Source organism: Nannospalax galili, unplaced genomic scaffold (assembly GCF_000622305.1).
Source record: "Nannospalax galili isolate Female #2095 unplaced genomic scaffold, S.galili_v1.0 scaffold461, whole genome shotgun sequence".
Lineage (NCBI taxonomy): Eukaryota > Metazoa > Chordata > Mammalia > Rodentia > Spalacidae > Nannospalax > Nannospalax galili.
In genome coordinates this window covers 2,838,324-2,854,383 of record NW_008349975.1, presented here as the reverse complement: position 1 = coordinate 2,854,383, position 16,060 = coordinate 2,838,324, and the positions used below count along the sequence as shown (strand labels likewise).

The following is a 16,060-nucleotide window of genomic DNA, read 5'->3' as shown; positions in this document are numbered from 1 at the left end:
CCGTAAGTGGGGTTGGAACTTCTTACTTACTTCTTCATGTCTGTGCTGCAATCCTTTTCTTGTTTGAGCTTGCATGGGACTTACACATACTGTCACTATTGCTGTGAGTTCATATGAGTAACTGATGAGCTTTCCAGCTGTCAGGAAAGCACTGTTTCCTTGTGGTCACCCACTGCCTCTGATTTTTACAAACTTGCCTCCCCATCCTCCTTAATGACCCCTTGGACCTTGGGAGTCAGAAGTTTGATATAGTTGTCCTATTCAGGTATAAGCACTCTTCATACTATTATTCTCTGCATTTTGGCTAGTTGTAGGTTTCTGGTTAATCACTACCTCTACCTATTGCATAAGGAAACTTCTCTCTTGAGAGCTGAGAGATGCATATTAATGCATGGGCATAACAATGCCATTAAGAATCAGTTTAATATGATAAATATTTAATAGAAAAATAGTATTAGGTTCTCTTCTATGCCCTTTGATCTGTTTAACCTCAGGTTCCTAAACCTCATATCAATGATATGGGCCCCATCCTAGGAAGCAGACATAAGAATCAGTTAAAGAGTGGTTGGTTACTCCCATAATATTTGTTGTCACTACTGAGCTGGTGAACATATATTGCCAGGCCAGTTTTTAGAGTTCATAGAATTCACAGCTAGGTAAGGATGATAATTATTTTTTCCTTTGATAAGCTTTCATAGCACTGCACTATGAATTATAGCCAGTAGAGATGAGGCTCTGAAGTCAGCACCAGCTTGATTTCTCCTTGTTTGTTCTACAGCTCATGTATGCAATGTCTTTGGCAATAGGGTCTTACCATCAAGTTCTGGAGAGAAATCAAGAGAAGGGCTAATCACCAGTATTGCTTGAGGATCTAAGGGACCCCTTGGTCAAGAGTGTCTAGAGAAGGAGATCATTCTTGCCATCTGAGGGCTTTTTCTTTTACCATTAGTCTATGATGTCCAGAAAGGGTACTGTCCCTCTGTTACAGGCTAACTCCTTTTAATATCTTTTTATGATGTATATGCATATACTATAAGAAGCTTCTATAGTGGTAAGTTTCCTCATGGATTTTTTTAGTAGCCTTTAGTGTCACTTATCCCTTCCCATACTTTCTCCTCTGTCTTGCCCTCCCATCCGTGACCCCGTTTAACCCTTTCTAGTTTAACCTTCCCCTTTTCCCCATCATGCCACTGCATTCTACCACCCCTCCTAGGAGGCCTTCTCTTTACCCACCCATGATCATTTGTTAGCTTCTTGACCTCTCTGAATTTTCAAATTGAAGCATACATATCTAGGATTTTAAAGATAGCATCCAGCTATGAGAGAGATCATGAAACTTTTGTCTTTCTTGACTGGGTTACCTCACTCAGGATGATTGTTTCCAGTTCCTTTTATTAATCTGCATGTAAATTTCATAAATTTGTTTTTTTAAGAGCTGAGTAATTTGTGTATATGTCCCACATCATTATCTCTTCATCAGTTGCTGGACATTTTCCCCCAATTTCTAGCTATTATCAAAAGGGCAACAACAAACATAGATGAACAAGTATTTCTGTAGTGGGGTATAAAATCTTTTGGGTATGTTTCCAAGAGTGGTGTGGATTAATGCACCTTTCAGCTCTCTTCAGAGTAGTTTCCTTGTGCAACATATGGCGATCAGCACAGAAACCCACAACTAGCCAACATGCAGAGACCAAGAGGCTGCAGTGTGCCCATCTTTGAATAGGACACCTGTACCAAACCTCTGCCTCCCAAGGCTCAGGGATCATTGCAGAAGGAGGGCAGAAAAATTTTAATGGCCAGATGCAGTGGATGGTAAAAAGAAAATAGTTTTCCAAACAGCTACTCAGTTACTCTTATGAACTCACAACAATTGTGACAGCATGTATATGTCCCATGCAAGCTCAAGCCAGACAAAATCCCAATACAGACACCAATCCTACTTGAGGAACTACTGGAAACTGATATTTCTGGGAAGGAAAGAGTCAGCGTCTTTCAAGGATGTGACTCTTGTTAGGTTAATCAGGCTCCAGTGGATGAATCCACAGTGAGCAACATTTGGGGACTCAAATTTGACTCTATAGGTCTTATTATATATAACAGAGTGTATTAAATTGGGCCAGGGGCAGTAGGGGGAGTTGCAGATATGGGAGATGAGCTAAATATCACTAAAATGCATGAAAATTGAAAATATTAAATAAAAATCATGAAAATTGAAAATATTAAATAAAAATTTTAAGGACAATAACTAGAAACCAAAAGAAATATAAAAATTTTAAAATAACATATTTTACCAATTATAGAAGCATTGTATGTTCCTTAATGACATTTTGGAAAATAAAAGAAAGATATTAAATAATAATTCCTTTCAAAAAAACTGACTCAAAAATTGTAAAAGAAAAAGTACAAGAAGAACTTGCCACACCTCAAATCAGACAATGTGAAACAATGATGGAGACTTGTCAAAGAGGATGATGTGAGCCTCAAAATAAGCAATGACATTAATGTGTTATAATTCACTGAACATAATGGACATCTCTTAAATTACATTGACATAAATCAATAAGGAATAAACAGATATATGTAATAAATAAGAACATTCCTCACAGTAGAATGCTTGCTAATAAATATAGATAATAATTAAGTTTGAAAATCACCCTCTGGGAACCGTCACTGTAATAACTGAATCAGATAAAAATCATTAATGAATGCTAAATCTAATATGCATAATTTTAGAATAATAAATTTTTGAAGTTCTGGTGATGGAAATTGAATGCAGGGCTTCATACGTGTTTTATTATTGAGTTATACCAACATAATTTCAAAACATACTACTCATGAGGAAATCAGTTCCTTTATAATACAGAGAACTAGGAGACCTGACTTTAACTAATTGATCAACATTTTGTGTCCCATGCTTTTATACATTTTGAAGAATGGATGTGATACATTGGTAAGGCATTCCTAGCAAATAAACTAGCAAACCTTAAATGAAAGACATCCTGCAAAATAACTAGACTTTACTTATCAAAATTACAGATGTTGGGACTAGAGATGGCAAAGGGCCTGAGTTCAGTTCCCAGCGCCAACATGGTGGAACAAAACCACCTGTAACTCCAATTCCAAGGCATGTAATGACCTCTGCAGGCCCCTGAAGACACTAAACACATATATGTTTCCCATACAGACATGCAGGCAAGCCCTCATACACAGAAACTATAAATATATAAATGTTGAAAAACACCAATGTCAACAAAACCCAGAAGAGACTAAGGAAATAACCAAAGTGAATATTAATGAGATATGAGATAAGATGCAAAAATAATTCAATAAAATCCTGGGGTGTATTTTTGAAATAAAAATTGGCATTATGAGGACAACTGATCCAATGGGAATGGGGCATTACTATTAGACAGCAGGCTGTTATAAATGTTCAATTTCTAACTGTGTTGAGTGTATAGTACCATGTCTCCAACATATACTGAAATAGCTCAGCACTGGGGAAGAACAGCCATAATATATACCATATATGCAAATATACGATAAACAGTCAGATATTAATCCCGGAGTTACTGAGAGATTCTCTCTACTATTCTTAAGCCATGTCTATGATACTATTCTGAAACAGATAGCAAATAAGAAAACTACCTGATAAAAATAAAATTATGAAAAAAACATTTCAAAGGAAAAACCAATGGAAATATTATACTTGAAAGTCAATCTTACAGGCAGGTGTGGTGGCACATGCCTTTAATCCCAGTACTTTGGAAGCAGAGGCAGGTGGATCTTTGTGAGTTCGAGGCCAGCTTGGTCTAGATAGTGAGTTCCAGGACAGCTTGGGCTATGGGGAGACCCTGTCTCAAAAAGACAAAAAAAAAAAAAAAAAAAAAAAAAAAAAAAGTCAGTCCTTTCATCTGTTCTTCAATGTTACTTTATAGTTCAAGCATTAAATGCTTTAAAGGTAGAGCACTTTGTCTTTTCTGTAGTGTTTGAGACCCGAAATATATTCAAATCCAAACAGTATGACTAATCCCTACAATTAATTAGAATTAACACTTGAGAAATTGTTAATGAATGCATTCTTTTAATTACATTTTCAAAGGTAGAAATGATATTCAGAATCAGAAAAAAATTTATTTTGTTCTTAAAGGTGGCAGCAATGTAAGTCAATTTTCTGGCTCTTATTTTCGCTCCTGCTAGGTTTCATACGTCAAAGCTATTGACATTTGGATGGCAGTGTGCCTCCTCTTTGTGTTTTCAGCACTTCTAGAGTACGCAGCAGTAAATTTTGTGTCAAGACAACACAAAGAACTTCTGAAATTTCGACGAAAGCGAAAACATAAGGTAAATAATGAAATCGATTGGAGTTGGTCGACTATCAATTTGCACTAGAAAGTGAATGTTTTGCATTCAATGAGAGTATATGGAGGGTGATTAGGATTAGGGGCTAAGTAACAGGATATGCTTTTACTGTGGACCAGTTGGGAAAAAAAGTGCAAGAATAATTCAGAGAGAAAATTGTGATACCGAATGATATTTAAAATACCATATTTGGTGACATGAGAGCTTTATCAACTTTTAAATGTACTTCCAGAAACAGCACTGTTCGTGTTTCCATTAATAAATGTATCTTATCTTCTTTGCAATGTTAGATATTTCTAATGATGTTCTTTACATAAGCCATCAAATTTAATTATCAAAGCTGTTCTCTTCTGAGCTAATTAAATTATTTCCTTAAAATATCACTGAATTGTGACTGATAATGATAATTTCATATAATACTGTCTCTTTTATGAATTTTTTCATGTTCTTAACTTGTTCTGAAATGCCACAGTAAATATAATCAAGTGCTATTGTTGCCTTACTAATATCCAAAGAAAGATGAAACAACAAGAAAGTGAATTCAGAGCAGTGACCTCGATGAATTCAGATGTGCAGAATGGGTTTGTTTATGTAAATATATCTCCCTTTATGGACACATGATTTGGGGTAATTTTCTTTTCTTTTTAATAATAGAATTTTTCTCAACAGAATACCAACTAACATCTAAAAGAAAAACTTTTAAAGCAACAATGACACGTTATATATAGGTGTTGTCTAGGTCCAATATACTGAGATATTTAGATAAAAATAGATCTTAAAGAACAGTGTGGTTTATATACTATCAAAATTTTAAGTATTTTTAAGGGCTTCATGGATTCTGAGTTATTCACTATTTATAATTAAAGATTTTCAAAATCATAGACTTTGAGCTCTCAGTACTTGATTGTCATCAATATTAAACATATTCTAAAGCAGTTGATCTTACAAAAATTATCACTGCCCCCAGCCACCACCCTCAAACTGCTGTTTAAAAGCCACATTAGCACAGGGAAAGTGAGTATTATACTAGAAATAAAACAATGCTAGATTTTACATTTGTTGAATTTGCATGAAAATAAAAACATTGTAAGTTGAAATATACTATGATTGGGATTAACTTTTATCTAGTCTTTCTATGCTCCTTGGTCTAATGATCTACTTTCATCCTCTCTCTTTTATTTCTTTCTTTCTTTGATTCTCTCTCTCTCTTTCTTTCTCTCCCTCCCTCTCTCCTCTCTCTCTCCTACCCACCTCTCTCCAACTTCTCTCTCATGCATACTTTCGTTGCCCTTTTCTCACCTGATGCTTAGACTGGCTAAAACACTATAACAGAATCAACACTGTTATCACAGGGGTAAAACACTTGTCTCTCCCATTAGTGACTGAAAAATTCTCCCAAGCATCATTTATTACAACTAAAGCAGTACTCAATTCCCTACATTATGATTTGGTTTTATGTTTTAATTTTCCTTTTGTTTGCCTTCTTTTATTCTTCCTTATCCACTTTAGAATGCTGTCAACCTTGTACTACCAAAACGAAAAATGAGAATTACAATGCAAATGATAATAGGGGAAGTCTGAGAGCTCATACTTATTCTAGTGTCAAAAGTCACAATGGCATTGGATAATGTGATAGACTACAAGTTAAGATTCTCAATCCTGGTTCCTCTTTTTGTAAAAAAATATTCTTAGCAAAGTGTCTCTTACTCAGTTTTACCACATGTAAGAGTAAGATAACTATACTTACTCTTCAGCTCATAGGAAGATGAAAACATTAATATTTTCAATGATTGGTATTCCAGGAAAGGCCAGAAAGAAATGCAAGTGTAATAATAATGTATCATTCTCTAATCACTACTTGAATTATTCAGTAAACCAATATAATTAAAGGTAATTGAAATTTACTAAAACAGAAAAAACATTTTAAGTTTCAGTTCATATTTTTGTATAAATACCTTGCATATGTGAACATCTATTAAATGATACATATGTGTGTTTAAATGGTATATGTGATTAAAATCAACTGTGTAATTATATATGACTTGATTCACTGGTTTCTCAATCATTTTTGGTCCACTTTACCTTCCCACAGACAGAAGCTTTTGCACTGGAGAAGTTTTACCGTTTCTCAGACACGGTAAATTGACTTTCTTAACTTTAAATGAAGGAATGTGATCACCAGTAAAACTCAGATGGCATTTTCTGCACCAAGGCAGTGTTTGGTGGGGAAACACAGCCCCTTTCAGACTTAAAGACAAACCCAATACCCTTCAGCTAAGAACAATATTCTTTTCTAAGAACTCCAGTCTTGCCTTCCCTCACTCAAAAAACAATATCTAAGTTATGACTCACTTTGTTAACTGGGCTATTTAACTGGTCAAACCCATTTTAAGTATATATACATATATATGTATATATTTAAAACAATATCATATTTATCTTGTAATAATCTCTGCAGAAGAAAAATGTCATAATCATATAACTAGACAAAATCAATCTCAAAATAAATGGGAAACTGACTTATACACAATTTTAAGAGCAGATAAAAGCAACTTCAAAATAATGCTCAAAATACTTTGTGCAGTCTGCATATCTTTAGAATACATTTATTATAAGAATACTTTCATTATTTCATAATAAATTATGATAAGATTATGTATAGAAAATGAACATTTTGTTTTAAAATAGCTTCTTTTAAAAATTACAAAAGAAAAATAAAACAGATCACAAGGACACACATCCAGGCATCATGTGTAAATATTTAGAAAGACAATCTGGAGTGTTAGCCCATAAGTTTCTTGATTGGGGCAACCATAATACAGTGTGCAATAATGAAACATATGTATACGAAAGCCAAGAATTTGGTCTGGGAAATTATATATAAATGGTCTAATTTATTAAACTCAAAGTTTGGGGGTAAAGCATTTTTTAAAGTAGCTCCCCAAATGATTCTACTGTGCACACTAATTAAGCTTCTAACATGACAAATAGTATTAAATGAACATTCTCATCATTTATTCATGGCATACTATCTAGACCCAGTACTATTTTCAAGTATTTACTAAGTTTTCCTGGAGTGTATAATCACTTAACTGTTTTTCTTTGTTAGTAAAATAACATGTTATTTTGCAATCCCATCCCTCTGATTCTCATTCCTGAAAAATACATAATTTATTTGCTTTTACCTAAATATCTTAATAATTAAATTTTAATTGCATGCAATTTGCATAATCAGATGTGGTGTTTGCAATGTGGATTCCTACACACACACACACACACACACACACACACACATATATACTGGTATTCATAAAATGTATATATGCATATATAAAATCTATCTCTGAAAAATCAGCATAATTATCTCTACAGTAACAAAACAGACTTCAGAAACTATTGAAACTTGTATATTCTACTAATTAAGGTTTTACAAAGAACTCTGATGAAAAGTCAGCCTTATCTCACAGTTTGTGAATTATTTTTAACAACGAAAAAATATAGTAATGTAAGTGTATCTAATAGAAAAATGTGAATCCCATCTTTTAAAATACGATAAGAATTGGATAAATATGGGATGGTTATTTCGACTTTTGTAAACTACTTTCCTCAAACTAACAATCCTCTGGGCTGACCAAACTCGTCATCTTTTTAAAGTGTGTATTTTGCTTTGGATATCTCTGTGCAATCTGTCTTAAAATTTACATACTCAAAGCGAGGACAAAAGATGACAGTATGTCTTTATTTTCCTGAGCGCCAATTTACATGAGTTTCCCTCTGTACTCTAATGTGGCAGAATAGGCAAAATGATCCAAATTTCCTGCTATGGAACATTTATCACAAGAGATCTAACATTATTGTAGATGGCATTCCTAGGAAAGTTCTTTCGTTTGGTTCAGCACTGGTTCAGGCTTTATATGCAATCTTTGGAATTTTCCTTTTTTCTCTCTTAATGGTACAAAAGAATTCTTCTCTCTTGTGGAAGAGCACTTGTTTGCTCTTGTACCCGAATTTCCCCACCCCACACTGTCATAGCCTGCTGCGTGCCGAATTTCACTGCGCTATGTCATAGATGCTTTCTCCAGTGCTGAGTATGTGTGGGTGTATGCATGATATGAACACATTTTTGTTAGGACTTACAGATCTCGTGGATCCAGCTTTTAAAGACAACACAGAGTTTCTGAACACAGGTTATCTGTTGAGAGCCATGAGTGCAATGGAAACGCTTCAATGCATTTCATGCAGCTTCTCCTACATTACAGTGTAATTTTGCACCACTTTACTATGAGAAATCCCATAGTACTAGCATTCTACTACTGCTGTCTTCCTACCTATTATTGTTTACTCCTATCTATATATGCAAATGAAATAGAAATTAATTACTAGTTTTAGATTTAAGAACTATTTTTTGTGTTTTATGACCAAGTTATATTTACCTAGGCACAATGGTTAGCTTTTTAAAATAAAAATATCATTGACTATATTTTGACAATTTATATATCTATAATACTTGTGAAGTTAAAAAGCTCAAGATAACTTCTAAGAATAACAAGTAATTAATTTTTCTATCTTGTATGTTTTGTCAGCAGCTCTGCAGTCAGAATATAAACAAGCTACATGTATACAATGATGAAAGCTCATGATTGAAAGCATTTGGCATCTATATGTACTGTTATTAATAAGTATTCCATTCTGAGTATATTTTTGTTATATTCTTTGTTTAAGATATTGTTTACATAGTTATGGCTTACAATTACATAACTGATAAAAATGGCTTTTCAATAATGCAAATTCAAACAGAATTCTGTTCAAATGAATCACTCATATCAAGCATTGAAATTTTATCCTTGCAACTAAAACAAAAATGGTATGACTTTAATTATTTCACCAAAACAACTATTTAAAATTCATGTTAAACTAAAGTACTCCTTCAAAATGTGTATTGTTTGAATATCTATTAATGAAATAAAATTTCAGTATAATAATGTACGGCTAGGAGATGACTCACTGGGTCAGAGCACTTGTTATGGAGGTGTAAATGACCCGAGTTCAATTCCTGGAACCCACATGGGGGAAGAGAGAGCTGATTCCAGTAAGTCGTTTTCTGACCTTCATTCCTGTGCCATGGCAGAGAGAGAGAAAGAGAGAGAGAGAGAGAGAGAGAGAGAGAGAGAGAGAGAGAGAGAGAATAACAAAGGAAAACTTAAAAGGCAAATTAAAGTAGTATAATTTCAACTTAACCTAAATTTAAGTACATTATAGTGACTTACATCTCAAAGTTAGCTAAAATAAAAGTGCTGTACATTTCCATTTCCCTCTATTTTATTTTATTTTATTTTATTTTGAGACAGGGTCTCCTTGTAGCCCCAGCTGTCCTGGAACTCACTATGTAGACCAGGCTGGCCTCGAACTCACAAAGATCCACCTGCCTCTGCCTCCCAAGTGCTGGGATTAAAGGCATGCGCCACCACGCCCGGCTGTATTTCCCTCTATTTTAATCTCATAGCTCTCGATAATTACTCATTGTCATTGCAAGAATCGAATGTTATTATGCTATAATGAGGGATAAATGTTTTTAAAATATTCTATCATCACCTATACTTGTATTTTCTCAAAATTTCTATGTTGGAGCCTGAAGAGATGGCTCAGCAGTTAAGAAAATTATCTGCTCTTACAGAGGACCTGGGTTTGGTTCCAGCACCCACGTAGTGACTAAAACAAACTTCCATAACTCCAGTTCCAGGGGATCTTATGCCTTCCTTCCTTCATGGGTATTGTACACATGTGGTGCACTTTACAGACATGCAAGCAAAAGTCTCATTCACATAAAATAAAGATTTCTATTTGAAATGACACAGAAACATGTACAGACACTGGAAATAATGTTTTTTTTTAGACTACTATTGCAAAAATATATTCTTATGTTTGATCTGATCTCAGACTTCTCTAAATAATTATTTTTCCAGGGAAATAAGAAATTGTTGTATATACTAGTATACTTAAAAATTCACACACTTTGTTATCAAGAACATGGAAATTAACTCAGTTCTTTTTTTCCTTTCTTACCCATTTGACAAGGAATTTGCCCAAAAAATTAAATAAGAATACCTTCGTAGTAATCTATTCATCATCTTAATTGTGCAAAGAAGCCCTCATGATCTGCTAAGAAAGAATCAAAGCTGGGCATGGAAAAATCTATAAAATGGAAAAAAAAAAAAAAACTAGTAGTCTCTACTCCAAGGCCTATTTGTCCACCCGTAGAGACCAGAACACTTTCTAAGACGTTCCTTTTTGCCCTTTATTCACATGGATGTGATATTTCTTTCCCATGTTTCACTCTTGGGCCATTTGATATACTGGCCATGTGAAAATGCGTTCATTTTCCCCAGTCTACCAGGAAATGACAAATGTGCCAAGAAATCATTCACAGGAATCCTGTCCATTTTTGCTATGTGCTTTTAGTGCTTTAACAGCCATGTGAGAAGAGCTTATGATCTTTCTTATAAATAATATTGATTTTTCTCCCCATCAGTGAACCCAGCATTGTCTTTGTAGGAATACATATTCCCATGAATCTACATGCCCTTCTGTTTCCCACAAAGGAGGACTCCCTACACACTGTCTACCAGGGTTTAGATAAGAAGATGTGATTTTAGTAAGCTCATTCTTTGATTATAGCATGGCTATCCCAGGTTTCCTACACTTACATATCTGCTCTTATACAGGAAGGAGTGTTCCATTTCATAGTTGTGGGAGAACCAATTTCCATTCTTTATAGATTAACTCCAGACTTCACTGAAACATAGGTCATCGATACTACTTCTTCCAGTAATTTCTGAATAAGAACACTGCAGCAATTTGGAGTTAAGAGGCTTTCATGCTGCGGTACCCAAAAATATATTATTTGCTCCTAGATCAATTAACATAAATATTCAGAAATCATCAATTGCTCAGAGATCTATCAAATTTGCCAAGTGACCTGGCAAATGCTTTTCCCAATTTGGTAGTTGCTGGCTACAAAATGTGCAGTCTAAACTGAAATGTGAGGTGAATACAAAGGGCACAGCAGACTCCAGGAACTTAGTATTTTTAAAATTTTTACTTATTATTATTTTATGTGTATGAGTGTATTGCCTGCATGTTTACAAGTGCACCTGTGTCTTACAATGCTCACAGAAGTCAAAAGAGAGCATCAGATTCCCTTGGAACTGGAGTTATGGATGCTTGTTATCTGCTATGTGGGTACTGGGAATCAAACCTGGCCCTCTGCAAGAGCAGTCGATGTGCTTAAATGCTGAGCCATCTCTCCAGCTCCAAAAACTTAGTATTGAATAAAGAAGGTACATCTTTCCAATTTATGCTTTGAGATTTTGAAATAGCACTTTGAACATATTACTTTTTTAATTAAAATTAAGTTTGCCCATTTCTTGAAACTTGGCACAATATAGTAAATGTAAAAATTTTAATTGCACAGACATCTTTCACTGTGGCTCACATTTTTTATATGAAAGAATACATTATAAATACTAGTCTAGATTTTCACTTTCTTGGATTTACAGATAATTATCATTAAGACTAAGCAAACTGTTCTTCATGTTTTCATTTTGAGCCAAATCAAGGAACTGCTTGCTTTGCTTACTATTTTTTTACCTCCCCAATTGGTTTAAATTTCACAAAGATGAGTAATTAAAAAGATATTATTAAATCTTCAGCCACTTTCTCGTCAATTTTGATCTCACTGATCCTCAATCTAACATATAATCAGAGAATTAATCTGTGCCATCCATATTCCCACAATAATATTTAGACCCAGTAATTTTCTGCACCTACTTTGCTTCCTCAAACTCAAAACAAATAAAAGTCAGCATCAGAGTATTCTCAGTACTCACATTTAAAACCTCTGGGCATATTGAGTCAAAAGGATTCCAAACCCTGGCTTCTGCATCCCCTGCTGAGATTTGGCCTTGAATTGTCATCTAGAGTTTCCAGAGACCAATAGGAGTTCAAGTAGAAAAACACATGTCAAGCCTATAGCATCTTCATTTTGTGGAAGATGGAGAGGTTTCTTCAGACCACAGGGTCTTCAACCCCTCACTCACATAGAATATGCAAGCACAAAAGTCACAGAATATTTGATTGTCTTGACACATAGAAGTCATAGCTTTTGTTTCAAGTCAGATTTTTGTAGTTTCACTAACATTGGCTAAAGATGTGCAGGCCTAAGGGCAGCTTATCTTGTCCCTTCCAGGTAGGGTCAGTCCTTTATGGTGAATGAGAATGACTCCATTCCTCACTTAGCTCAGCTTTACTGTTTTCAAGGAAATGATGCTGTAAGATTGGGGTTATTCTCAGAGATCTATAGCAGTTCAGGTCAGTGTTAACATATTACACAAAGTCCATTATATAAAAAGACACAGACAAAAATGTAGTTGTTCTCTAAATATATTAACTTTAAATGAATAATCTTTGTGTGAATTCAGCAGCTTAGAGAATTGAAGGTTTCAAAATAAGTTTTCCGAACTGATGTTAAGATAGACAGTCAACAAATTCTATTTGGATAAGCATAAACTGTAGAATTATGAAATCTTAGTATTTTGATAATTAGTTTCCCAATTGCTTGAACCAATATGCCACACTATTTTTGTCCTACTTTAAGATAGATTTAAACACATGGGTTGTTATAATTTGATGATTTACATACATAATACTGTCATTTGTTGAGATGACTTAAGTTTCTCTTTTGGTATGCAAACACCAACATTATTTACTAAATTGTAAGGATGCATTTTCACACTTACATCTTAACAATTTATATCATATATACTTTATTCAAGATACAATTTCAAAGCACATAATAAGTTTGCCACAAAATTTACATATAAGCCCAAAATGTCAGTGTTAATAAGCACATTTATTAAAGAATTCTGAAAACCTTATGTCCCATTTTTTGCAAGATTGCAATAGTAGACACAGGTAACATGGACTGAAAGCTTTATTTTAAGGTGATTTGAGTTGTTAGCTTTTAATTTAAGTCTGTTTGCCCAAATTCAATTGCTTATATATCTTATATTTGAAATGCTTCCCAATAATTACCTGCTTTTGTTTTTCAAGTGGAATTACCTTACCTTCATAATTCCTAAAAATATATTTTACACTGAATCAACCTTGCTTATTTTCTCACTTCTACAACCCACAATGATTTCTATTTTTCACTTTCACATTAAATAACATACTTTTCATTGGGTAGCCATAGCCATAGACCTGTTGTAATTTTCAAGTTGGTTCAAGAATTACTTTAATTTAATAAGATAAAAAGTTGTATCATAGATACATGTATAAAATGTATTATTACCTTTAAATTTATAATTTTACTAGTAAAAACTTCTTTTCATCTAAATAAATGCATTAGGCTATTTATTGATAAATTTTGTTAAAATTAGCAAACACCATATTTCCCTATCGCAAGCACATCTTATATATCTATACATTTTACAACAAATTTTGTGGGGTTTTTTGGATAATTCTTTTGTTTATGTGCGTGACTGCATGAAGTTATGTGCACTGTGCATTCACATGGCTGTGGTGTCAGAAGAGGGCATGAGAATCCCATTGAATTAGTTACAAGTAGTTGTGAGTTGCATGTGGGTGCTGGGCACTGAACCCAGGTCCTCTGTAAGAGCTCTTAAGAGCTGAGACATGTCTCCAGCCCCAAATGCTGTGCTTTTATTAAAATGTATGGAAATTTCTATTTAGTTTGTCATATCTAAAAGTGGTGATATATTTTCAAATATTATTTATGAATAATAACTTTAAAACAAGTTAATTTTTTAAAATCTGCCAAAAGGTCAATAAGTTTATTTCATCTGCCAAGTTCCATTCATAATTTTACCAAACCACTGTACCTGTAAAGTAGCCAAACATAAAGCAGAATACGTGTTTCTTATAGGTCTTCCAAATGAGTTAGCATAAAAGAAAGAAGTAGCATAAAAAGTAACAAAAAGCAAGCAGTGTTTTTTTGATAGACTGTATTTTCAAAGGAAGTAACTATAAATGTAAAGAATAAGTATTAAAATGTTATCTCAACAAGAAAGGAAAAGTCAGTCAATGATTCTGGTCCTTATTTATCCTTGACTATCAAGTCTTTACATGTAAATTCATAACAGGGCTGGAGTGATAGCTAGGCAGTTAAGAGCACTGCACTGCTCTTGCAAAGGACCTGGGTTTGATTTCCAGCACCCATATGGCAACTAACAACAGTCCCTAACTCCAATCCTAGGGGAATCTTATGCCCTCTTCTGACCTCCGTGGGGATTGCATTAGATGGGTGCATTTATATACATGTGGGCAATACATTCATAAACAGAAAATAAAAATAACAAAATATTTTTTGAAAACATAACACAAAATTTAATATAAGACTATAATATAACAAATATCTCAGTAGATTATTTTTCTTGGTCTTTTATTTGTCTACTCTAGATGTATGGAGACAACACAAAATTTTATTTCTTTATTTAAACAGCTTTTGAGAATTTTGTATTAATGGACATACCTTTATGAGGTAGCAAGAAAACTTCAAAATGTAAAACAAGGAACTCATTTGCATATGCTTAAGTTATCTTTTTTTTCATATTAGTGCACACATATGTCATAATAAAACTTAAGCCATGATTCTGAAATGCCTACTCTGCGCACGCTGTGCCATTCCTAAAATATTTTCTGGCTTTTTTTGCAAACAGGATGATGAGGTGAGGGAAAGACGATTCAGCTTCAGAGCCTATGGAATGGGACCATGTCTCCAAGCAAAAGATGGTGTAATTCCAAAAGTTCCGAACCACACTGTCCAGGTAATGCCTAAGAGTCCTGATGAAATGAGAAAGGTTTTCATTGACCGGGCCAAGAAGATTGATACCATCTCTCGAGCCTGCTTTCCACTGGCTTTTTTGATTTTTAACATTTTCTACTGGGTTATCTATAAAATTCTTAGGCATGAAGATATTCATCAGCAGCAAGATTAAGTCTCTAGAGTATAAAAGAACTTTCCATTCAGAATGAAGCTTTGTTGCCATAAGAATATGTATGTGCACATATATGTATGTATGTGTGCAAATGATAGGCCATTGCATCAAAACAGCATAGGGGAAAAATTTATTTTGATTTTCTGTGTAAAATCCTGAGACAGATTGATTCTTTTAGCAGATACAGAATATGTATTGTGGGGATTCTATTTCATATTACTTTAAGATGATCTGTTTTCTGTATAGTTTTAATGTGTGTTTTATATGTTATATAAATGCACATATAGTAGACATGAAAAATTCTTTGAATTTCTTGATTTTTAATTCAATTTTATTAACTATTATGGAAGCAAGATTTGCACAGTAAATCATAAGAATGAAAAAGAAGAAAATGAAGATAATAAAAAGCAATAGTTTGAGATGTATGTTATAGTTATACAATGGAAAGTAAAAGACAGTTCAGTGAAAAGTTAACTCCTATTAGTAAAGCATTATTTATAGAAACTATGTATAACCAACACATGCAATACCAAAAAGTTTAATGACCAAGATAAAAGACAGAATACTAAATTCGATTGCTTAGCATTTTAATTTCTCTGTGTGAAAATTCAAAATAAATGGCTTAAGATATTACATTACATAATAATTGTACTTAAGCTTAATATCTTTAAGAATGAAAAGAA

At 33.7% G+C, this 16,060-nt stretch overlaps 1 protein-coding gene across 2 annotated transcripts in view; it reads left to right on the top strand.

Moving 5' to 3' along the window:
- Window positions 1-15,377, top strand: part of Glra3 (glycine receptor alpha 3) — a 175,501-nt gene extending 160,124 nt beyond the window's left edge. The window contains exons 9-11 of one of the 2 annotated variants that reach the window (XM_029570437.1): window positions 4,201-4,344; window positions 6,455-6,499; window positions 15,099-15,377. In XM_029570437.1, the coding sequence (XP_029426297.1) occupies window positions 4,201-4,344; window positions 6,455-6,499; window positions 15,099-15,377 (468 nt within the window). The remainder of the gene's footprint in view (window positions 1-4,200; window positions 4,345-6,454; window positions 6,500-15,098) is intronic. The other variant, XM_008847144.2, reaches the window with a different exon arrangement.
- The last annotated feature ends 683 nt before the right edge of the window (window positions 15,378-16,060 follow it).